This window comes from Mesoplodon mirus, assembly GCF_964341445.2.
Source record: "Mesoplodon mirus genome assembly, chromosome: 8".
Classification (NCBI taxonomy): domain Eukaryota; kingdom Metazoa; phylum Chordata; class Mammalia; order Artiodactyla; family Ziphiidae; genus Mesoplodon; species Mesoplodon mirus.
In genome coordinates this window covers 83,720,031-83,740,026 of record NC_138984.1, presented here as the reverse complement: position 1 = coordinate 83,740,026, position 19,996 = coordinate 83,720,031, and the positions used below count along the sequence as shown (strand labels likewise).

The window sequence follows — 19,996 nt, the reverse complement described above, 5'->3', positions numbered from 1 at the left end:
GAACTGGGATTGTGCAGGGAGGGTTTCTGGGAAGCTCAGGTAATGGTCCAGACTGGGAAGTAGGCAGTGAGCAGTCACAAGCTGGTCCAAGGCTGAGCTCAGGACTGTGACAAGGGGCTTAGCATGAACAGAACAGCCAGTTGACAGAGACCCAGGGACCAGAGTCAGGGAGGTGAGGGTAGCTGGAGGAGAGAATTAGCCTGCTACACAACTGCCCTTTATGGTAACATAAGCAAATGGAAACAGAGCTGATGTGGGTCCTTCATTTGTTACTGCATTTTCCATAAAGCATCACTCTCAAATATGTGAGACCCTTGATCAAATTTTCAAATCTCTGGCCTTGGCATTAGACTTTATTACAATACTCAGGTGTTTTTAAACAGATGAAATGGCCATGTTGAATTTTTTCCATAGATGGTATGTAAACACATTTTATAATACTTAGAGCAAACAAGCTTTTTGTTCTTTTCCTCCTTCCCCCAGCAAGATTCTCTGCAGTGACTGGGAGGGAGGGAACACTTAAGATATTAATTCGGTGGAGAGAGTGTTACTAGGACGCCACATTTTTTTGTTGACTCAAATCACAAAAGCAGAAAAGCTTACTTAATTGAGAGCATATTCTGCATATCCCATACCCACATGTACTACTAAGAATATCTTCATGTTTTTCACCTAAGGTAGACAATACTTCTAGAAAACACCCAAAGGTTGAAAACATTTAATATGCCACTCCCCACATTGCTTCATTTTTACTCATCAGACTAATTCTTTTTTTTTCCTATCTCAGACTTTTAAAAATTAATTAATTAATTATTTTGTTTGTTTTATTGGAGTATAATGGCTTTACAATGTTGTGTTAGTGTCTGCTGTAGAACAAGTGAACCAACTACATGTATACATATATCTCCTTCCTCTTGAGCCTTCCTCCCACTCCCCCCCCCTCCATCCTACCCCTCTAGGTCATCACAGAGCACCGAGCTGAGCTCCCTATGCTATAAAACAGCTTCCCACTAGCTATCTGTTTTGCACATGGTAGTGTATATATGTCAGTGCTACTCTCTCAGTTCGTCCCACCCTCCCCTTCCCCACCTGTGTCCACAAGTCATCAGGCTAATTCTTAATGGTCTTGCCTACGAGTTGGCAAACTTGTTCTGTAAAGGACCAGCTAGTAAATATTTTAGGATTAACGGGTCACATACACTCTGTCCCAACCACTCAAGCCAGTGTAGCAGAAAGCACACAAGGGCAATATGTGACAGATGGACAAGGCTGTGTTCCAGTAAAACCTTATTTATAAAAATAGGCGATGGGCTGATTTGTCTTAAAGGCCATAGTTTGTTGATCCCTGGTCTAGCCCTTCAATATTAAAATCATATTAAAATTATTATGTTTACATGAAAAGAACAAAACATCTCAACACACATTATTTCTATCCAACTCTACCTCACTTTATGAAGGTAGTAACTGATACTAGTATATATACATATTATTAAAAACATGCCAAAATACCTAACAGCCAAAAGACTTAGGTTTCATCCTTTATCTTTCAAATATGTTTAATACAGACCAGTATCAAGGAAAATTTCAGAGAAAATCTGTCAAGAAGAGTCTAGAAAAAAAAAATCCAGCTTTCCAAATTTGTGAACTCCAAGACTAATCTTATCAGATATTCAGAAAAGCATACAAGCCACACTACTTTGGTAAAATATATCTTGAAAAATAAATCAGAGAAGAAGGTGATATTCTCATATGCATCCAGATGAATTTCAAATCTTATTATGGAAAATGGTAAAAGAATGATCTAGGCTCCTCTGTAATATTTTTCTTTTTAATTGCAGAGACTTTCAGAGAGTACAAATCAGCAAATGATTCCACTACTTTATAGGACAGAAATCCACAGAAAGTAACATTCTGAGAAGCCACGTGCTTCTGTTTGAATAGCAGCAGACCACTGAAGGTACATATTTGATTCTAAGTTTCCTGTAGCCAAGGGCTTGGCACTTGGTGGGACATGAATGGGGATGTGTAAAGTCATCATTAGGCCATAGGAGGAGGCTCTGGCAATTGTGGTATGCCCATTCGTGGCTGGACAATGACTTGTGAATCTGTCACTTGCAGTAAAGAACTAGCCTATTAAAGAGGACACAAACAGATGGAGAGCTATATCATTGTTCTTGGATTGGAAGAATCAACATTGTGAAAATGACTCTACTACCCAAAGCAATCTACAGATTAAGTGCAATCCCTATCAAACTACAAATGGCATTTTTCACAGCACTAGAACAAAAAAATTCACAATTTGTATGGAAACACAAAAGACCCTGAATAGCCAAAGCAATCTTGAGAAAGAAAAACAGAGCTGGAGGAATCAGGCTCCTGGACTTCACACTATACTACAAAGCTACAGTAATCAAGACAGTATGGCACTGGCACAAAAACAGAAATATAGATCAATGGAACAGGATAGAAAACCCAGAGATAAACCCACGCACATATGGTCACCTTATTTTTGAAAAAAGGAGGCAAGAATATACAATGGAGAAAAGATAGCCTCTTCAATAAGTGGTGCTGGGAAAACTGGACAGGTACATGTAAAAAATGAAATTAGAACACTCCCTAACACCACACACAAAAATAAACTCAAAATGGATTAAAGACCTAAATGTAAGGCCAGACACTATCAAACTCTTAGAGGAAAACATAGGCAGAACACTCTATGACATACATCACAGCAACCCACCTCCTAGAGTAATGGAAATTAAAACAAAATAAACAAATGGGACCTAATGAAACTTCAAAGCTTTTGCACAGCAAAGGAAACCATAAACAAGATGAAAAGACAACCCTCAGAATGGGAGAAAATATTTGCAAATGAAGCAACTGACAAAGGATTAATCTCTAAAATTTACAAGCAGCTCATGCAGCTCAATATATAAAAAAAAACAAAAACCCAATCCAAAAATGGGCAGAAGACCTAAATAGACATTTCTCCAAAGAAGATATACAGATTGCCAACAAACACATGAAAGAATGCTCAACATCACTAATAATTAGAGAAATGCAAATCAAAACTACAATGAGATATCATCTCACACCGGTCAGAATGGCCATCATCAAAATATCTACAAACAGGGCCTCCCTGGTGGCGCAGTGGTTGAGAGTCCGCCTGCCGGTGCGGGGGGTGCGGGTTCGTGCCCCGGTCTGGGAGGATCCCACATGCCGCGGAGCGGCTGGGCCCGTGAGCCATGGCCGCTGAGCCTGCGCGTCCGGAGCCTGTGCTCCGCAACGGGAGAGGCCACAACAGTGGGAGGCCCGCGTACCGCAAAAAAAAAAAAAAATCTACAAACAGTAAATGCTGGAGAGGGTGTGGAGAAAAGGGAACACTCTTGCACTGTTGGTGGGAATGTAAATTGATACAGCCACTATGCAGAACAGTATGGAGGTTCCTTAAAAAACTAAAAATAGAACTACCATATGACTCAGCAATCCCACTACTGGGCATATACCCTGAGAAAACCATAATTCAGAAAGAGACGTGTACCACAATGTTCATTGCAGCACTATTTACAACAGCCAGGTCCATCAGCAGATGAACGTGTCCATCAACAGATGAATGGATAAAGAAGATGTGGCACATATATACAATGGAATATTACTCAGCCATAAAAAGAAACCTAATCGAGTTATTTGTAGTGAGGTGGATGGACCTAGAGACTGTCATACAGAGTGAAGTAAGTCAGAAAGAGAAAAACAAATACTGTATGCTAACACATATGTAATGGAATCTAAAAAAAGGAAAAAAGGTTCTGATGAACCTATGAGCAGGACAGGAATAAAGACGCAGAGGTAGAGAATGGACTTGAAGACACGGGGAGGTGGAAGGGGAAGCTGGGAAGAAGTGAGAGAGTGGCATGGACATATATACACTACCAAATGTAAAATAGATAGCTAGTGGGAAGCAGCCGCATAGCACAGGGAGATCAGCTCGGTGCTTTGTGACCACCTAGAGGGGTGGGATAGGGAGGGTGGGAGGGAGGGAGATGCAAGAGGGAAGAGATATGGGAACATATGTATATGTATAACTGATTCACTTTGTTATAAAGCAGAAACTAACACACCATTGTAAAGCAATTATACTCCAATAAAGATGTTGAAAAAAAGAACTAGCCTAACATATACTTGCATTTTGTGAAATTCTGTGACATTCTGTGAACAATAATGGTTACTTCTGTTGGCTCAGGATAGGAACAGTCACTTAGGATTGGAGGGACCAAGTCAACCCAGCTCATGTCCATTATTACATGCTCTGAGAACAGAAGTGACTAAAACAAGATATTTTGCCTCTCATAATTGGAGAGAGCACTTAAGAATTTTATTTCAAAAGTATGCTTATGGTTCCTTAATCTAGACTACTTGGAGGTTTTAAAATGCAATAAAAATTTCTGACCACTTGGCCATAATGGGAATTTCCATCTCTAACAGTAACATAACACCTTTTCACAAAATGCTTAATAGCTATAAAGTACTTTATAGTTCTAGAACACTGTTACAAACAGTAGTTCATTTGATCCTTAACATTTCCTGGTAAGGTAGATGGAACAATTACTACTATTCTTCTCTGATGAGTTCACAGATGCAGAGAAGCTACACAGCTGGTTTCCTGACATGCAGTGAGGAGAAGAACCGTGACTCAAAGCAAGCAGTCTCTCTACTGACTGCACCGTGCCCCTTCCCTTTCAGGATCTTTGTGGATTTGCCTCTTTCGATACCAGATGCTAATGTATGGCTGAAAAATGATGATGCTTACAATGCAGTGTCTTGGCTGGGACAGTGACTTAAAAATGACTCTTTTTTTATGTAGCAACTACCAGAAATGTGCCTCATCAACAGCTTTATGGCCTAATTCTTAAATAATACAGTACACTGTATTGTAGGAGAACAATTAGGATTTAGTAAGTACCTGTTGAATTGAACTGATGTCAGGAGACCAGAGTCCAGAGAGACTAGGTAAATCATTGACTAAATGAATTGGTTTTCTCTGTATAATAGGGGAAAAACTGCACCTACCTACTTCACAATGAGTTAAGGAGCCCAACTAAGAAAACAGATGTGAGACAATTTAGGATTAAATAGTACCTAATTCACTCAACAAATATTTACTGAGTAGCTATTGGGAGCTAAGCACTGTGATAGATGCTATAATGGGATTAAGCACAAACCACCCTACGCCAATGGAAACCAAAGCTTCATAAAATATGGAAAACTGTTAGGAACTTCAGGGATCACAGACAAACGGAGTTGAGGAAAGACAGATGCAGATCTATGAACACGGTAACAGCTTACAACGATGGATAGGCTTACTCTCAAAAAGGAACAAATCATTCACTGTCCATTTACAACGTAAAGGCTAAAATACATAGACTTTTGAGTAGATGCAGTAACGTGAACCATATACCTGATTTCAAAGATTTAGTATGCAGTAAAAGAACGAAATATCTCAATTTGTAATCCTGATTACATGTTAAAATCATATGATTTTGGATACACCGAGTTAAATAAAACATTATTTAAACAGATGTCACCTTTTTTTTTTTAACTTTTTAATGTGGCTACTAGAAAATTTTAAATTACTAAGAAGCCTGACTTATCATATTTCTTTTGGGTAGTGCTGTTGTAGAAGACATATTACGGCCAGAAGAAAAGTCCGGGCAGTGTATAGTTCTGAAAAGGCTTATCATGGTGTATGATGACTTTGTGAGGCGTGGACCAAAGATACAAGAGAGAATGAGCCAAGTGTCATCAAACCCACAAATCACAAAAATTCTGATGGCTTACGTGGGGACACAACTATAGTCAGGAGGAACCTGCAAGGTATTGCTGGTGATTCCAAAGTAAATGGGTTGAAAACTAAAAGAAGCGAGGGCACAGGAATCATTTTACTTCTCCTTTCAGCTGAAGCACAAATATTTGAGGGAGAAATAAGTCTATGAAATGCTTGTTAGAACTGAAGTCCAATGTACCTCCAGCACTTTCCCTCCAGCAGTCAGTGACTATTTTACACACATATACTCTACCTAGAATAACGCTTTATTCAGCTGACAGAGCTCCTTGGTACGTGCAACCAAACTAGTTAATACTGACAATCCACTTACATTACTTATCTCCAATACATGTTCAGAAAATAATTTATAGTCTCTACGCCCCACACAATTATCAAACAGAATACTGAAGGGACCCGTAGGGATTCAACTGCAAGTGCCCCACGGGAGGCCCATGTCTCATTGAAGTCTCAACACCCAGCCCGGTACTGGTTACAGAGTAAGTGCCCAATAAATATTCATTAGATACATAAAAAGTGGTAGTATATTAGAAGGTAAAAGTCCACACCTAGACAATATGGAAAAGGCAGAAACCAGAAATTTTAGACTGGTAAGCCTACTGCTGCAGATGGATCATCAAACAGATGGGGGTGAGCACTGAGAAATGAAGAGCCAGGAGCCAGAAAAGGCCTCCTAACACCAAGTCACCCAGATGGGCCATTATTCTTTTTTCACTCCGCCTCTACATGTGCAGAGAATGACTTAAGTAACAGAGTAAATCTTCATGTTCACAAGACCTTTGAGAAAATCTCTTATTACACCTTTTAAAAATATGGACAAATAGCAGGCATAATGACACAGCAGTTCTGAGATAGTAATGAGTAGAAAAATCATAAAGACAGACTGGTGGTTGAGAGATTGAGGTCAACTTAAAGAAATAGTGTACCCGGAGTCCCTCTGGGTCAACGCTCTTCTTCAGTGAGTTGGGAGAAGCATGAAAGGCAAGGCATATTTGCAAGTACCATAAAAGTAGCAGGGATAAGTGTAACACTGGATGTGGTTCAGAAGACCCTAATTGGGCTAGAATATCTGAAAACAGCATGATGAAATCTAACAGGAATAAATGTAGGTGGTATGATTAGGTATACAAATGAATCATAATTAGAAATGAAAATGAAATAAATGTAGGATGAGGGCAATTTGGTCTGGCAACAGCTTAGCTATTTATCAGATCGCCACCAGTGCAAGGTGAAAGCTCCTTAGAACGTCAATGCAAAGGCAAGCTGCATCAGAAGAAATGCAGTTCCGAATACAGCTTTTTGTTAGTGCTCTTATATTTTCTATCAGCCAGGCCACATTTGGAACATCGTGCCAAGAAGAATTCTAAGGAACAAAGGGGAACAACAAGCAGGAATAATTGAAGGGATTAGAGATGCTTTCTGAAGAGAAGGTCTACAGATGATATATTAGAAAGCTTCATGTTCTTAGAAAGCTTCACGTTCTTAAGAGATTTCAATCAGAAGTGGTAGGGTACACTTTGTCTGTTTTCCAGAAGGTACTTGTTTGAGGAGGGGAGGGAGTCACAGATCTTTTGAGAATCTGATAGAGCCAAGGGTCCTGCCCTCCAGGAAAAAGATGTACACACATATGTTTTACAAACAGTTTCAGGGGGTTCTAAACCAGATTAAGAACCCCTAGCTTAGAAGTTATAAAGACCCAGGTTTCTGTTTCATATTAAAAACTTATTTCTCCCTTGACCTCTAAAGCAATACTCCTAATCAGGAAATTGAGAGAATTCCTATCCTGGGCAGAGGTATGGGAGAGCAGTTTGGAGCCGGTCACCTATAGGGTCCCTCCCAATTCTAGGATTCCCTAATCTAAAAGGAATTTTTGAATAATTTCATAGGATTAAGGCAAATATTTAAAACACTATTTGTTACTGTCGTTCACCTTACTATTTTAAATACTCTCTATGCCCATTACACTCCAGAAATAGAAACAGGATCAAAACAAACGTCATCCAAGCACTCACATAATTTATGAGACATATCTGACAAGGATTTCATTCACTGGATGCACAACCACAATGGCAGCAGGTATATAGAAATTATTTCTTGTCTCCCAAACAATAAAATATTTCCCTCCACAGGTTGCTTTTTGAAAAACTTGGCTGCGCTAAGGACCGTGGTAGCAGAAGCCCTACAGCATTTGCAATATCAGCTCTTGTTTTGTATTTGGTTACAAGGATTTTTCTAAGCAGCTGGTTTATATCATCATCACAGGGCATACCCGTGAGTTATTCATTAGCAGCATTATGTAATTTCTATATTCTGAGTTTATGTTCTAGGTAACTCATTGCTGTATAAACCTGAAGAGCTTTTGCACATTAGCTAGAAAGGAGGAGAAGAGATACATCTCAACGTTAATTCTATCCTTAAAGGGAAATAAGCAAATGAAAGTACTTGATAGTGATGCTTACTTCTTTAAAATTCAGGTTCTCAGAAATCCTAAGCAGGAAAAGTTTTCTACTATTCTCTTGAGATATTTTTCCTGGATCTTGCTTGACTTCCTTCTATTTAAATTCCTACCACTAGTTCTGCTAATAATCTTGAAAGAGCTCCAATCCTGAAATAATTATAGATGCACTATATTCCAAATTACTTCAATGTTTGCTACCTACAATCATATAAAACTATAATGACATTTTATATATGCCTGTTGCCAATACACAGCACCGCTGCTGGGATACGATTTTCATAATAAGTAAGTGCGAGAAAGAGCTGCCAGCCTCAAGGAGAAGCTGTGTGTGTGTGTGTGTGTGTGTGTGTGTGAGATTAATTTGTTTACGGAACCTCAGTGACAGATGTTACTCGCTTAAAAGCCCCAAGTTTATTTTTGTAATTTTCCTATTGGACTGAAAAGGCAGCCCTTCATTTCTCCACTTTCTCCAATTTCCGTTGCTGTCATTTCCTATTCAGATCAAGTTCTCAAAATGGAAAAAAATCTGCCATCAATGGTAGACTTTAAGTGATATGGAGGGATCATTTTTTTTCCAGAAGTAATAGCCTTCCATAAAAATTAATGACAGTGGACCTATTTTCTATAGAAAGGATTGTCAAATTCCATCCAAATCTGTCATATCTTTTTCTTAGCTAATGACATCCAGGCATTAAGGGGTCAGAGACAAGTTTAAGGGTTACTTTTTTTTTTTTTTTTTTAATTTTTATTCTTTTGCGGTACGCGGGCCTCTCACTGTTGTGGCCTATCCCGTTGCGGAGCACAGGCACCGGACGCGCAGGCTCAGCAGCCATGGCTCACGGGCCCAGCCGCTCCGCGTCATGTGGGATCTTCCCGGAACGGGGCACGAACCCGTGTCCCCTGCATCGGCAGGTGGACTCTCAACCACTGCGCCACCAGGGAAGCCCTTAAGGGTTACTTTTGAGTTATACTTTCCATTTGCTTTAGTTATAAATGCAGCTGATGAGAATTATACAGGACAGTGGTTCTCAAACTTTAATGTGTAGCAGAATCATCAGGAAGGCGTATCAAAGTCCAGATTGCCAGGCCCCATCTCCAGAGTCTGCGATTCAGTAGGTCTGGGGTGGGTGGGGACCAATAGGTTGCATTTCTAACAAGTTCAGAGGTGATAGCTGCTGCTGCTGGGGGTCCAGGGACAACCCTTGGTGAACCCCTGGTACAGGATGATCCCTGATATCTAACTGATTGCAACACCATATTTCCTTTAATAATTCAAACTTTCATGGCTAAGGTTTTTGAATCATACTCTAGATTGGAGCCTCAAATGGCAGACAGCTTCCTGTGGCTTAAGAACCTACATAAGCCACATCCTTCTCTAACGATCCTGTGGAAAATATCCATAAAGAATGCAACCCCCTTCTGGAAGAAGAAATCAAGCTGTTTCTTGAGTCCCTCCCTCGCTTTCTTTAAACTTCTTACTAAGTATCTGGAGTGAAATTCAACAGGAAAATGGTTCATAAAACCTATCTGGATGGGGCGCGTTTATTGGAAAGAAGACTGGCATACTCACCAGAGAGGAAATATACCCAGTCGTGTGGTGATAAAAACCATGGCAAACATAACAAACAGGAGATCACAAATTTTCTGAAACTTGGCATAATTTGCCATTTTGGCAGCCTATGAAAGGAAGAAATGTGACAGATTAATTTAGTTAAATTGATAAATGAAAAGCTTCTTTCAATATGCATGAGTCTCCTTTAAGATATAACTTACTAGAGGCATAAAATTGCCTGGTGCTTTGAAATGTCATGCATCATGCATCATATTTATACATTACCCATAAGTCGAGTGAAATGTGATATTAACCATAAGTAGAACTACTGACTGTCAGAGATTTAATAAAACATTCAGCAACCTGAAAAATTCAATTATATGGTTGATTTCAGGAAAACAGAAAAATATGAAATTCTTGCATTACAGATGATATTAGCAAGCCAAAGACGCCAAAATAGGAATTTGGCATAAGAGGTCAAAATAGAAAGTGCTACATAATCGTTTAAACTTTTAATGAGTCCCAAACACTAAGGTCACGAACTTTATAGAGAATATTGAGCCTTCCTGCATTTTTCCCCCTTTCTACTTAGAATTATACGTTCTCCTTAAACAGGTATAAGGAGTGCTCTGGGGAGACAGTTTCTTGGCCTATCCCCACAAATTTAGAAATGAAGAATGTGTCAAGATCACATTATTTCAGCGAATCCACTTGGGTATAATTTTCAAATTTACATTAATGGGTCATTTTCTAGATGAAAGTCACTAATGTTCAGAATGTCTGTGAGAAGTACACTAATAATTTATGGTAGTGATTTAAGTGACCACTTTTTATATTATAAATTAGTCAAAGGAAGAAATACATCTCTTTCTCTACCAACTACTTTTTAAAAAAAATATTTATTTATTTATTTGGCTGCACCGGGTCTTAGTTATGGCACTCAGGATCTGCCTGCGGGATCTTTAGTTGCGGCATGTGGGATCTAATTCCCTGCCCAGAGATTGAACTTGTGCCCCCTGCATTGGAAGCGCGGAGCCTTAACCGCTGGACCACCAGGGAAGTCCCTGCCATCTACTTTTTATAGATAATTCTAAGTAAGAATAGGTGACACTGAAAACATAATTGTCCTTGATTACTGCTTTTTACATTTTCACATATAATTCACAGTACCCACACACAGGGTTATAAATTGAAGAGGTCTTTTACATTCATAACATTATTTTCTACTTCTTGTAAAGTTAAATTAGCTGAGTCAAACTTGAAAGGATTGTTGACAGTATCCACAGAAGCTATAATTTAATAGCTTTAAGTAAAATACAAAGCTATGAGAGAAATATATTCCTAAGGGGAAATATCTATTAATTGAGTGGAAGCCAGGATTATGAACTTTTAATTTCATGCATACTTTGGATGTGACACCACAACTTATACTAAGAAAGAAAAAAAGCATCTTCTGCCTCCTTCTGGCTACGTAAACCATGTAGCTTTCTTTTACATTCATTCACCAGCATTCAATAAAAAAGCATTAAACATCCATTTTTCTGAAATGTCTAAGCCATAGATTCCACTTTGAAGAGTCAACATATCTCATTATTTGGATATTCTCAAGCATTATTTTATGATGTCAAAGAGAATCCAAGTGATGAACATTTGCTTTTAAGCCACATGACTGGGATTTCTGGATTATTTTTCTTTTCTAGATAAAAGTGGTGGATGATGATTCAACCCACATTTTCTGAATTATGGCTCTGCCAAGCATTATGCCATCCATTTCCCCAGACATTAGAGTTGGCAGATTATACAGGATTGACTTCAAAACTGTATATTGCTATATAAATTTCTACCTCCAAGCATACTTAGGATTTAACCACATGGTAACTGATTTTCAGGAAATTGCCTTTATACTAGTTTTATTTCTCCTTTAAAAAAAATGTGCTGAGGGCTTCCCTGGTGGCGCAGTGGTTGCGAGTCCGCCTGCCGATGCAGGGGACACAGGTTTGTGCCCCAGTCCGGGAAGATCCCACATGCCACGGAGTGGCTAGGCCCGTGAGCCATGGCTGCTGAGCCTGCGCATCCGGAGCCTGTGCTCCACAATGGGAGAGGCCACAACAGTGAGAGGCCCGCGTACCGCAAAAAATAAACAAACAAAAAAAACGTGCTGAATAGAATCTAGCTTGAATCACTTAAAAACCATAGCGCCAAACTATCATCTGACATATCCAGACCATTAGGACTACTTTTCTGTTTCATAACCTTATAGGGACCAGAGTCTTTAATGAAGTGCTGTATACACTTCAAACCTTGACTAATTGCCTTTATAGCAGATTCAATTTTATGGCCTGGAATTTCTGCTTATATTGGAATAAAAAAAGTTACTTGAGGGCACCTCTGTTCTACATTCACAGTGATAGCACATGCTTCAAAGGGGCAGAACTGTGGGCCAACAGGAATAAAAAAGAAGCATACAGATTCTAAGACCCATTTCTACATGGAATTTGTACTCTGGTAAGTTCATTTTTGACCAGTTATATAAATTTCTTAGGACTAAAATGAAAAAACGATAGTTATATAACCTTATTGAGTATGTCTCTTCATGGAGACCATGATTAAGAGTAAATACCGCATCAAAATTTTACTTGGGATTTTATCTTTTGAAATATGCCAGAAGCATTTTTCTTTTTTTTTTTTTGCTACTTTAGTAATTTTAAGTGATAATGGTTTAGAAAGTTAATCAAAGTGCAACCAATATTTCCTCAGATATTCTTAATACTTGCATGCATAGAAAACATAGTTTTTATATAAAATTTGTAATTCATATATACTTTCACTATAAAAATACTAGGATAATATGTATATTGGTAACAAAAACTATGACTACTCATTAATTTCATCAGGATGTACAACTACTATAACTAACTAAACTGAGTTATATACACTTCCCAGATAAATCAGTGTGAAACCTGTAACACTAGAAACAAAACCTATTCAAATAGTAATTTTCCTATTGTAAGACACTCATTTCTTAAGTGTGGAAGGGCTAAGGTTTTTTATTATTCTATTAATAAAGAATGCTAACTTGGTGAATATTTTTTGCACACCACTTTATATACTAAAGTCTCACTTTCACCAATTTAACCTACAAAGAAACACTCTGCAGTTTCAAAGCAGTCATGTACTAACTTCTCCCAGCACCATCTATCAGACCCTAGAAAAACTGATGATCTGGGGGATTTCCTGAATTCCAGATTTTGTATTCTAATAGATGAAAGAAAACGTTTACCTCTAGAAGAGCGTCGGCTGAATCATGGAGACAGAGGACTAGGGTCCCTACTCGGGCCATGTTGTTGACATATGAAAAGGTAATCAAAAAAATAGATACAAGATGATGCAGGAACATAACGCCAAAGTCCTGAGAAGGAGAAGACACAGGCATGTTAGTTAGGACTTCGCAGCAACGCAGCTTTTCCATTCATCTATTCAACCATTCATCCAATAATTTTAAGGCTCTCTATGGGCCCAGCACTGGGAACACTAATGTGAGTAAGAGATAGTTCTACACTTTTGAGAGTTTACTGAGTCCTGGGAGAGAAACACAGGACACCAGTGACTGTGGAAAATGTGATCAACAACAGGACTAAGGCCAAATCATAAAGGGTGTTTTGTACTCAGCCAAGGAATTTGAAGCTATGGGAGAAACTGCCATAGGATTTGGTGAATGAAAAATATTGCCTGCCATATCAGTAAACAAAGGATGTTGCAGCCATCAAGCCATCACATTACAGCCTCTCCTAGAGTGAACCCCGAGGAAACTCAGGATGGAAACAGGATGCCCCGCATCTAGCAGTCAGCTGCTGCAGCCACCCCTGACAGTGCACCCTGAGGAGACTCAGGATGAGAACGCACAGGATACTGGCCCCAGATAGCTGAGGTGCACATCAAAGGAATGATTCCAGGGAGCCCAGACTCTTGCATCTTCCCATACATAGAAAAGAGCTAAATTCCTTAACTTGGGGTATCTGGTTTTCTTTAATTAACAGTAATCTTTTGATGTTCCGACTACCTGGTGTTTGTTGCAAAAAATCCTATATATTCTGGCTCCCCCTTTGTCTCTTTGGAGCAATCTCTCAGACTGATTGGAGATGCTCTGTCCTCAGCTTAGGGACTCAGTTTTGTCCGTCATTTATTTGACGATTTGAGAATTATGTTTTATTATATAATTCTCAACTTTTAGGTTGTGCATTTTGTTTCAATCGACAGATTTTAAGCAAAGAAAGGTATTACTTGGATTTGTACTTTAGGAAAATCTTTTGGGTAGCAGTGCAGGTCCAACTAGACCACTTCTCTGACTATGAGTGGCTGGGGATTTGGCATCCTTCTCCTGGAATATGCCCAATGGGATGTTAAAATAAGCATCATAATATGTTGGCATTTCTGATGGGTCCTACACAAACAAGCTCTCAATTTTAACCATTATCCATCTACAGTCATTAGAAAAAAATAATTGGCAAAAGTAATGGTAAGCTGGCCATCCTCATTTTGGTCAACTTCAAGGAAGCTGCTTCTTGGCCCATGTGAAAAGATCATCTTTCTCTGGTACTGATTTATCTTCTGGCCACCTGGTTTATTGTAACATGGAATTTCTGTTGCTTAGAAATGTTGTCTCTCTTACTGATATTTTTACTCTTATTTACTCTGAATTTCTCCCAGAGTAAACTTGAACTTCTCTGGGGCTTAAATGCCAGGACTAGCCCTAATGATGATCTACTTGAAACCATGGAGAAAGAGGACTACTCTCTTATGGGCCATTCATGTAGAGATAAATTAGCCAAAAGGAGACACATATTTTGCAACTGAGAGAGAGAGAAAAAGAGAGCAAGTGTGTGCACACATACATATTCTGTTGATGTCAAACAGTTTGGGGTCTGAAAGGTCAACTATGATGACTTTTAAATGGTTTTAAAACATTTAAACAATATTTTCTGTTTAGATCCTGAAAGTAACTAATGATAATCTGTAAGTAATGAAATATTCCTCCTATTAGGTCATTTTTCCATTTATTTCATTGTATAGCTCCCATACTGAAAAAATTTCCAATTATTTGATTTTAATTTATATAACTTAAACCTATAGAGCTATGGATTTTTCTAATGTTTAAATTCCTGTACTACATACAGAACTCTTTAAGAATATCATTTTATATTTTATAAAATCAAGCTTTAAATGACAATGATGAAATAAAGTTAAATGGGGATATTTAAAAACACACACACAATGTTTAAATGGTTCTGTATACACTTTGGTGAACGTGTCCAGAAGTTACTTTTCTGCCTTGGAAAGTGCCAGACATTTACTGATAACCATATAGATTTATTGTTAGGATAAACAATGTATTAGTTTCTTAAATAAGGTCAAATAATTTAAAAAATGAAGTACAACTATTTCTCTTATTTTCAATTAACCTAGTCTCCGTGTTGCCATGATGGTGAATACCATTGTTGGCAGAATCATCTGTCTTGCATTAATTCATTCTAAAGGCCACAGTAGAACTACAGTACCAAGTTGTGCAAACTCCTGCCGCCTGTTGACCTACTACTGTACTCCTTCCTCCAATGGTTTCTTTTTTTTTTTTTTGCGGTACGCGGGCCTCTCACTGTTGCGGCCTCTCCCATTTCAGAGCACAGGCTCCGGACGCACAGGCTCAGCGGCCATGGCTCACGGACCCAGCTGCTCCGCGGCATGTGGGATCTTCCTGGACCAGGGCACGAACCCGTGTACCCTGCATCGGCAGGCAGACTCTCAACCACTGCGCCACCAGGGAAGCCCTCTACTCCTTCCTCCAGACCAACATTTGCATCTAGTTCTCAGCTCACTGGCAGAGAGAAATGAAGACCATGCTCTGAGTTTACTTAATCAGTGATTATGGACAGACTCAACTTACCAGTTTTACCTACTTCTCTTGATTTTCTCTGATGTTTTTGTAGTCTCTAGGATTTTCCTAAAGCATTAGAGTTGAACAATACCAAAATGCCTAAGGCATACAAGAAAAATTGCTTTGATAACCTTTCCCACGGGAAGATGAAGTCTCTTCACTACAGGCTGTTATCAGAAATGTATCACCTGGTGTAGAGTGATCTACCAGACAATAGCTACTTCAAAACAATGGATCAATTAAAGTGGAGCTAACCTATCAACTGATATTTTTATACTGTTTCATAAACATAATTAAATAAAAACACAGAGTGCTAATTCAACAGTTCAGTGAATTTACATTCGCCCATGCTGAATACACAGATTTTAAAGTCTAACTAGCTGAGTACCTAACCAGAACAATACTTTCCACATTTCTCATTGTTTAGCCCTAAATGATTGCTCTTGATTCACTGAAAGAGGTTTTCTCGATTTAATTTTAAAATGAATAAACATAAATTGATTAAAACACTTATGGAGGATTAGGGCCATTTTGTAATTAAGTTTCCTAACATGTATCTGATATATATGTCAATAAATAAAACAATGCCCTTGGCAATATAGCAAGGCTGCCCTAAAAACAAAAGCCTTATTTTTCAGACAAAGTTTGCTTTGTGAAGATGATTTCTGCATATAAATCCCTGGTCCTAGAAAAAATTTATTACTGAGGGGCTCAGAGCTATGCTCATTGCAGAAGACCAATTTTCATTATACTGTCATATCTGTATGAATATGAAAAGCATGAATAATGGATTTTGTCTTTTACACTTCTGCTTCAGGAAGCATTATACGCAATGAAATACCTTTAATAAAATCCCTGCAATCATTATTTTTTGTTACTCTCATTCCCTCACCCTGACACATTTTTTTGAATAGGCAGTGAATCTGGTCCAAATAACAGTTTTTAAATGAATTGTCAATTTAGACTTTATCAGTGCATGGTGGGAAATGCCCATCCTCATGTTTGTTACTGCTGAAAGTGACTGGGTACAGGCAAGCTGCAGGAAACTTAGCATTATAGGCTGAGAATATTTTCTTCCATTTTCAGTAGCATCAGTTAGGTAGAGATTGTGATTTCTTGTTGGCCCTCATATTGAAGACGGATTCCAAAGTCCTTAGACAAAATTGACGACTGGCCTGGCTACCTGCGTCAGTGGTCCCCAACCTCCTGTCATTCTGCCATATTGTTTCTGGATACATTCATAGCTCTAGTCAAGGGGTCCTTCTACATTCCCTTCCTGATATTTACCCTGACCCCAGCCCTCATTCCAGTGGCTTCTCCTATGTTAATTATCAGAGACAAGGGAAAAGAATAGATATGGACTTGATGCAAGCACAATTAGAATAAGCCTAAAATGAAAAGATTCAAGGAAAAGCCATTCATTTTAATATCAGAAGTTGGTAAGAAAATGCTGTTTTTTCCTTATTATATTTCTGAATGACATTTAGAGAACCCAGAACAGAGTCTCAGTCTGTTCTGTGTAGCTTCCACAACAGAAACTCATAGGTGCAAGTAAACCTGTGGCTACTTGGGCTCCATCCCCAACTCTTAGAATGAGACTCGGCATCCTAAACTCAGTTCTCCAGGGGAATTCTCTGCACAATAAAATATCGGCATCAAAGGGCCAGAGAGGTCACCCTCTCATTAAGACATAAGTCTTATGTTCTATATGATGCAACTCCATTTGCAATGGTCAGGCTGAAAGAGGCTTTGAAATAATACTCTGTTTTCAGGAAGCACCAGAAATTCACCTTGATATACCTATTTTTATGAGAGCAAAATTAACTCTATTCTCATTTTTAAAAAACTCACTACAAATAAGAAACTTGTTCTCTAACTTCTCATTTGCTGGATAAAGTATTAACAATTTTATGCAGTTTCTTTTGGGAATAATCTTTGTAACAAATAAAGAAAAGCACTGGCGAACCTTCTCAAAAAGGAGTAAGAAGACCAAGATTTTAAGTGATGGCTGATTTAGATGCTCATGTATGGTGAAAAATATGACATACCACTAAAGTGCAAGACAAAGAAAAGACTCTTCTTTCTTGGATGCAAATGACATGTGCCAGCTTTCCCAAATTTAATAAATATCATAAATAAATATCATTAATAAACATACTCTAACTCATGAATAGAAATCAGGTAATACCAGGTTAAGCATTTAACAGATTTTCAAACTCTCTATGAAACAGAGGGACAGAAACATAATTTGAAACTGATTTCAATTTATGGCAACTATAGCAGTAATAGAAATCTCTCATTTCTGTGTGTTTTGTTTTTTTAAAAAAAGTTTTCTTATTTGAGTCTTCAAGGTACAAAGAAATTAGTAGGACTTTTAACAGAGTAACATGCTCTTTTTTTCTAGAGATCAATAACGCTCTCCCTATTTCTTCCCTTGCGATTGTGCAACCTGGGGGTATAACACAGAATGTTGGGAAGCAATGTGGCTGTGCAGGAAGTGTACTTCAAGCCTGTAACTTGGCAACGTACAGGGGAGAGTGCCCACTCAGGTTCCCCCTCCACTCCGGAACGAACACACGCGGAGGTGGGGAGAACTTCAGATAAAACTTACGTGTGACAAGAATAATCGTAGTTAAATACTTTTCCCACTGAGGGAATATGAAAATATAATAGATTTTCAACCTTTGGCTATGGATAGCTAAAGTCCTGATTAAGAGTAGGAACATATATATATATTCCTCTTAAAAAGCAAAGAAACAAAAGACTACAAAACTGTCCAGGTTGTAAAGACAATGACTGCAATGAAAGTATACTCAGAGTGATTTATAAAAATCAGTTGATTCTGATTTGCCCCATATTAGGCAACTTGAAAATTATACCTTTCTCTTACCAGCGCATGACGCAAGGAGTTCACATAATGTATGTAAATGTAAATGTCAACCTTTGGGTACCTGGTTATTATACTTTTAGCTGGCCTTGAGTTTTGGCTCACTCTAAAGAGAACCAGTTATAAATGTGCCATTTAAAGAAAGGTATTTCAAATAACAAGTTCTTCAAAAATCGTAACTAAAGTTCACTCTCATTCTCATGTATAGCCTATGCACTCTGGTGTAAATACTTATGGGAAAATCTGGAAATGGATGAAAAATTGTGATTTATTTGGGAAACGTTTAATTATAAAGTAGAGGGGTCCTGGCAGGAATGATTCAATTATCTCATCTCTAAAAGCAGTCCATGAATAAAACCTCATTCACACAAAATCTAAAGTCAAATTTATTTTTACACTTTTTTTCCCCAATAGACTAGATTTTTCACCTTTGGGCCTAAATATATACAGATTTAGGTCCTTGAGGGAGATAACTGTCTCCTACAAATATAATTCTAAAAATAGTAAGTGCTAAGAAATTAATTGGTTAAAGACTTTAAACTTGCTACTGTTACTATCAAAATGTTTTAAAAATATATACTGATGTGATGTGAATATCTCTACTAGCCATTCTCAAAGCTGACATCCTCACTGTTCACCAAATTTGCGCATACAGGTGACTCAACTTTAGAGCAGAGAAAGACACACTATGGCCCCCAGGCCAAATCTGGCCCTCATTTGTTTTTGTAAATAATGTTTTATTAGAACACAGCCACATCCATTTGTTTAATTATTGTTTATGGCAGTGTTCTTGCTACAGTGGTAGAGTTAAGTGGTTGCAACAGAGACTATACAGCCTCCAAGTTTAAAATATTTACTAGCAGGCCTTTTACAGAAAAGTTTGACGAGCCCTGCCTTAGAGCCACATCAAAAGGCATAACATGGGAAACTCAGTCATGTAATTTGAGATGTGGCAATTGCATAGGCTCAAGGCTGGCTTCATCACATTTTCTTTAGATACAGAATATGTAAGATGTTTAATTTTCATAGTTATTCAGAAGTAACCCATTAAGTATTACTTTCAAAATTCAGATAAGTCATTAAAAAAAAAAGAGTTTTGGCAGGTAACTCCATCAAAATTCTCGTGATAAACTATAACTACAACTTCAAGATCATTTTAAAATTGAGGAGCTTCTTCAGAAAAAGCTTGAGCTTTTGTAAAAACAAGAGCTGCCTGTCTGGATGCAATATATTACTCTCTCTACTGTACCTGTGTCATTACTTCAGAGCTTCTGGGAACATACATAAATGAAATAAAGAACTTCTGTGTAAGCAGTGTTTACCCCATCTTT

At 38.2% G+C, this 19,996-nt stretch overlaps 1 protein-coding gene across 3 annotated transcripts in view; it reads right to left on the bottom strand.

Moving 5' to 3' along the window:
- The window catches only part of CERS6 (ceramide synthase 6), a 334,758-nt gene that overhangs the window by 38,699 nt on the left and 276,063 nt on the right, over nt 1-19,996 (bottom strand). For all 3 annotated transcript variants that reach the window (XM_082631373.1, XM_082631372.1, XM_082631374.1), the window contains exons 7-8: nt 13,130-13,258; nt 9,868-9,974 (exon numbers count right to left, since the gene is read on the bottom strand). In XM_082631373.1, coding sequence (XP_082487499.1) covers nt 9,868-9,974; nt 13,130-13,258 — 236 coding nt within the window. The remainder of the gene's footprint in view (nt 1-9,867; nt 9,975-13,129; nt 13,259-19,996) is intronic.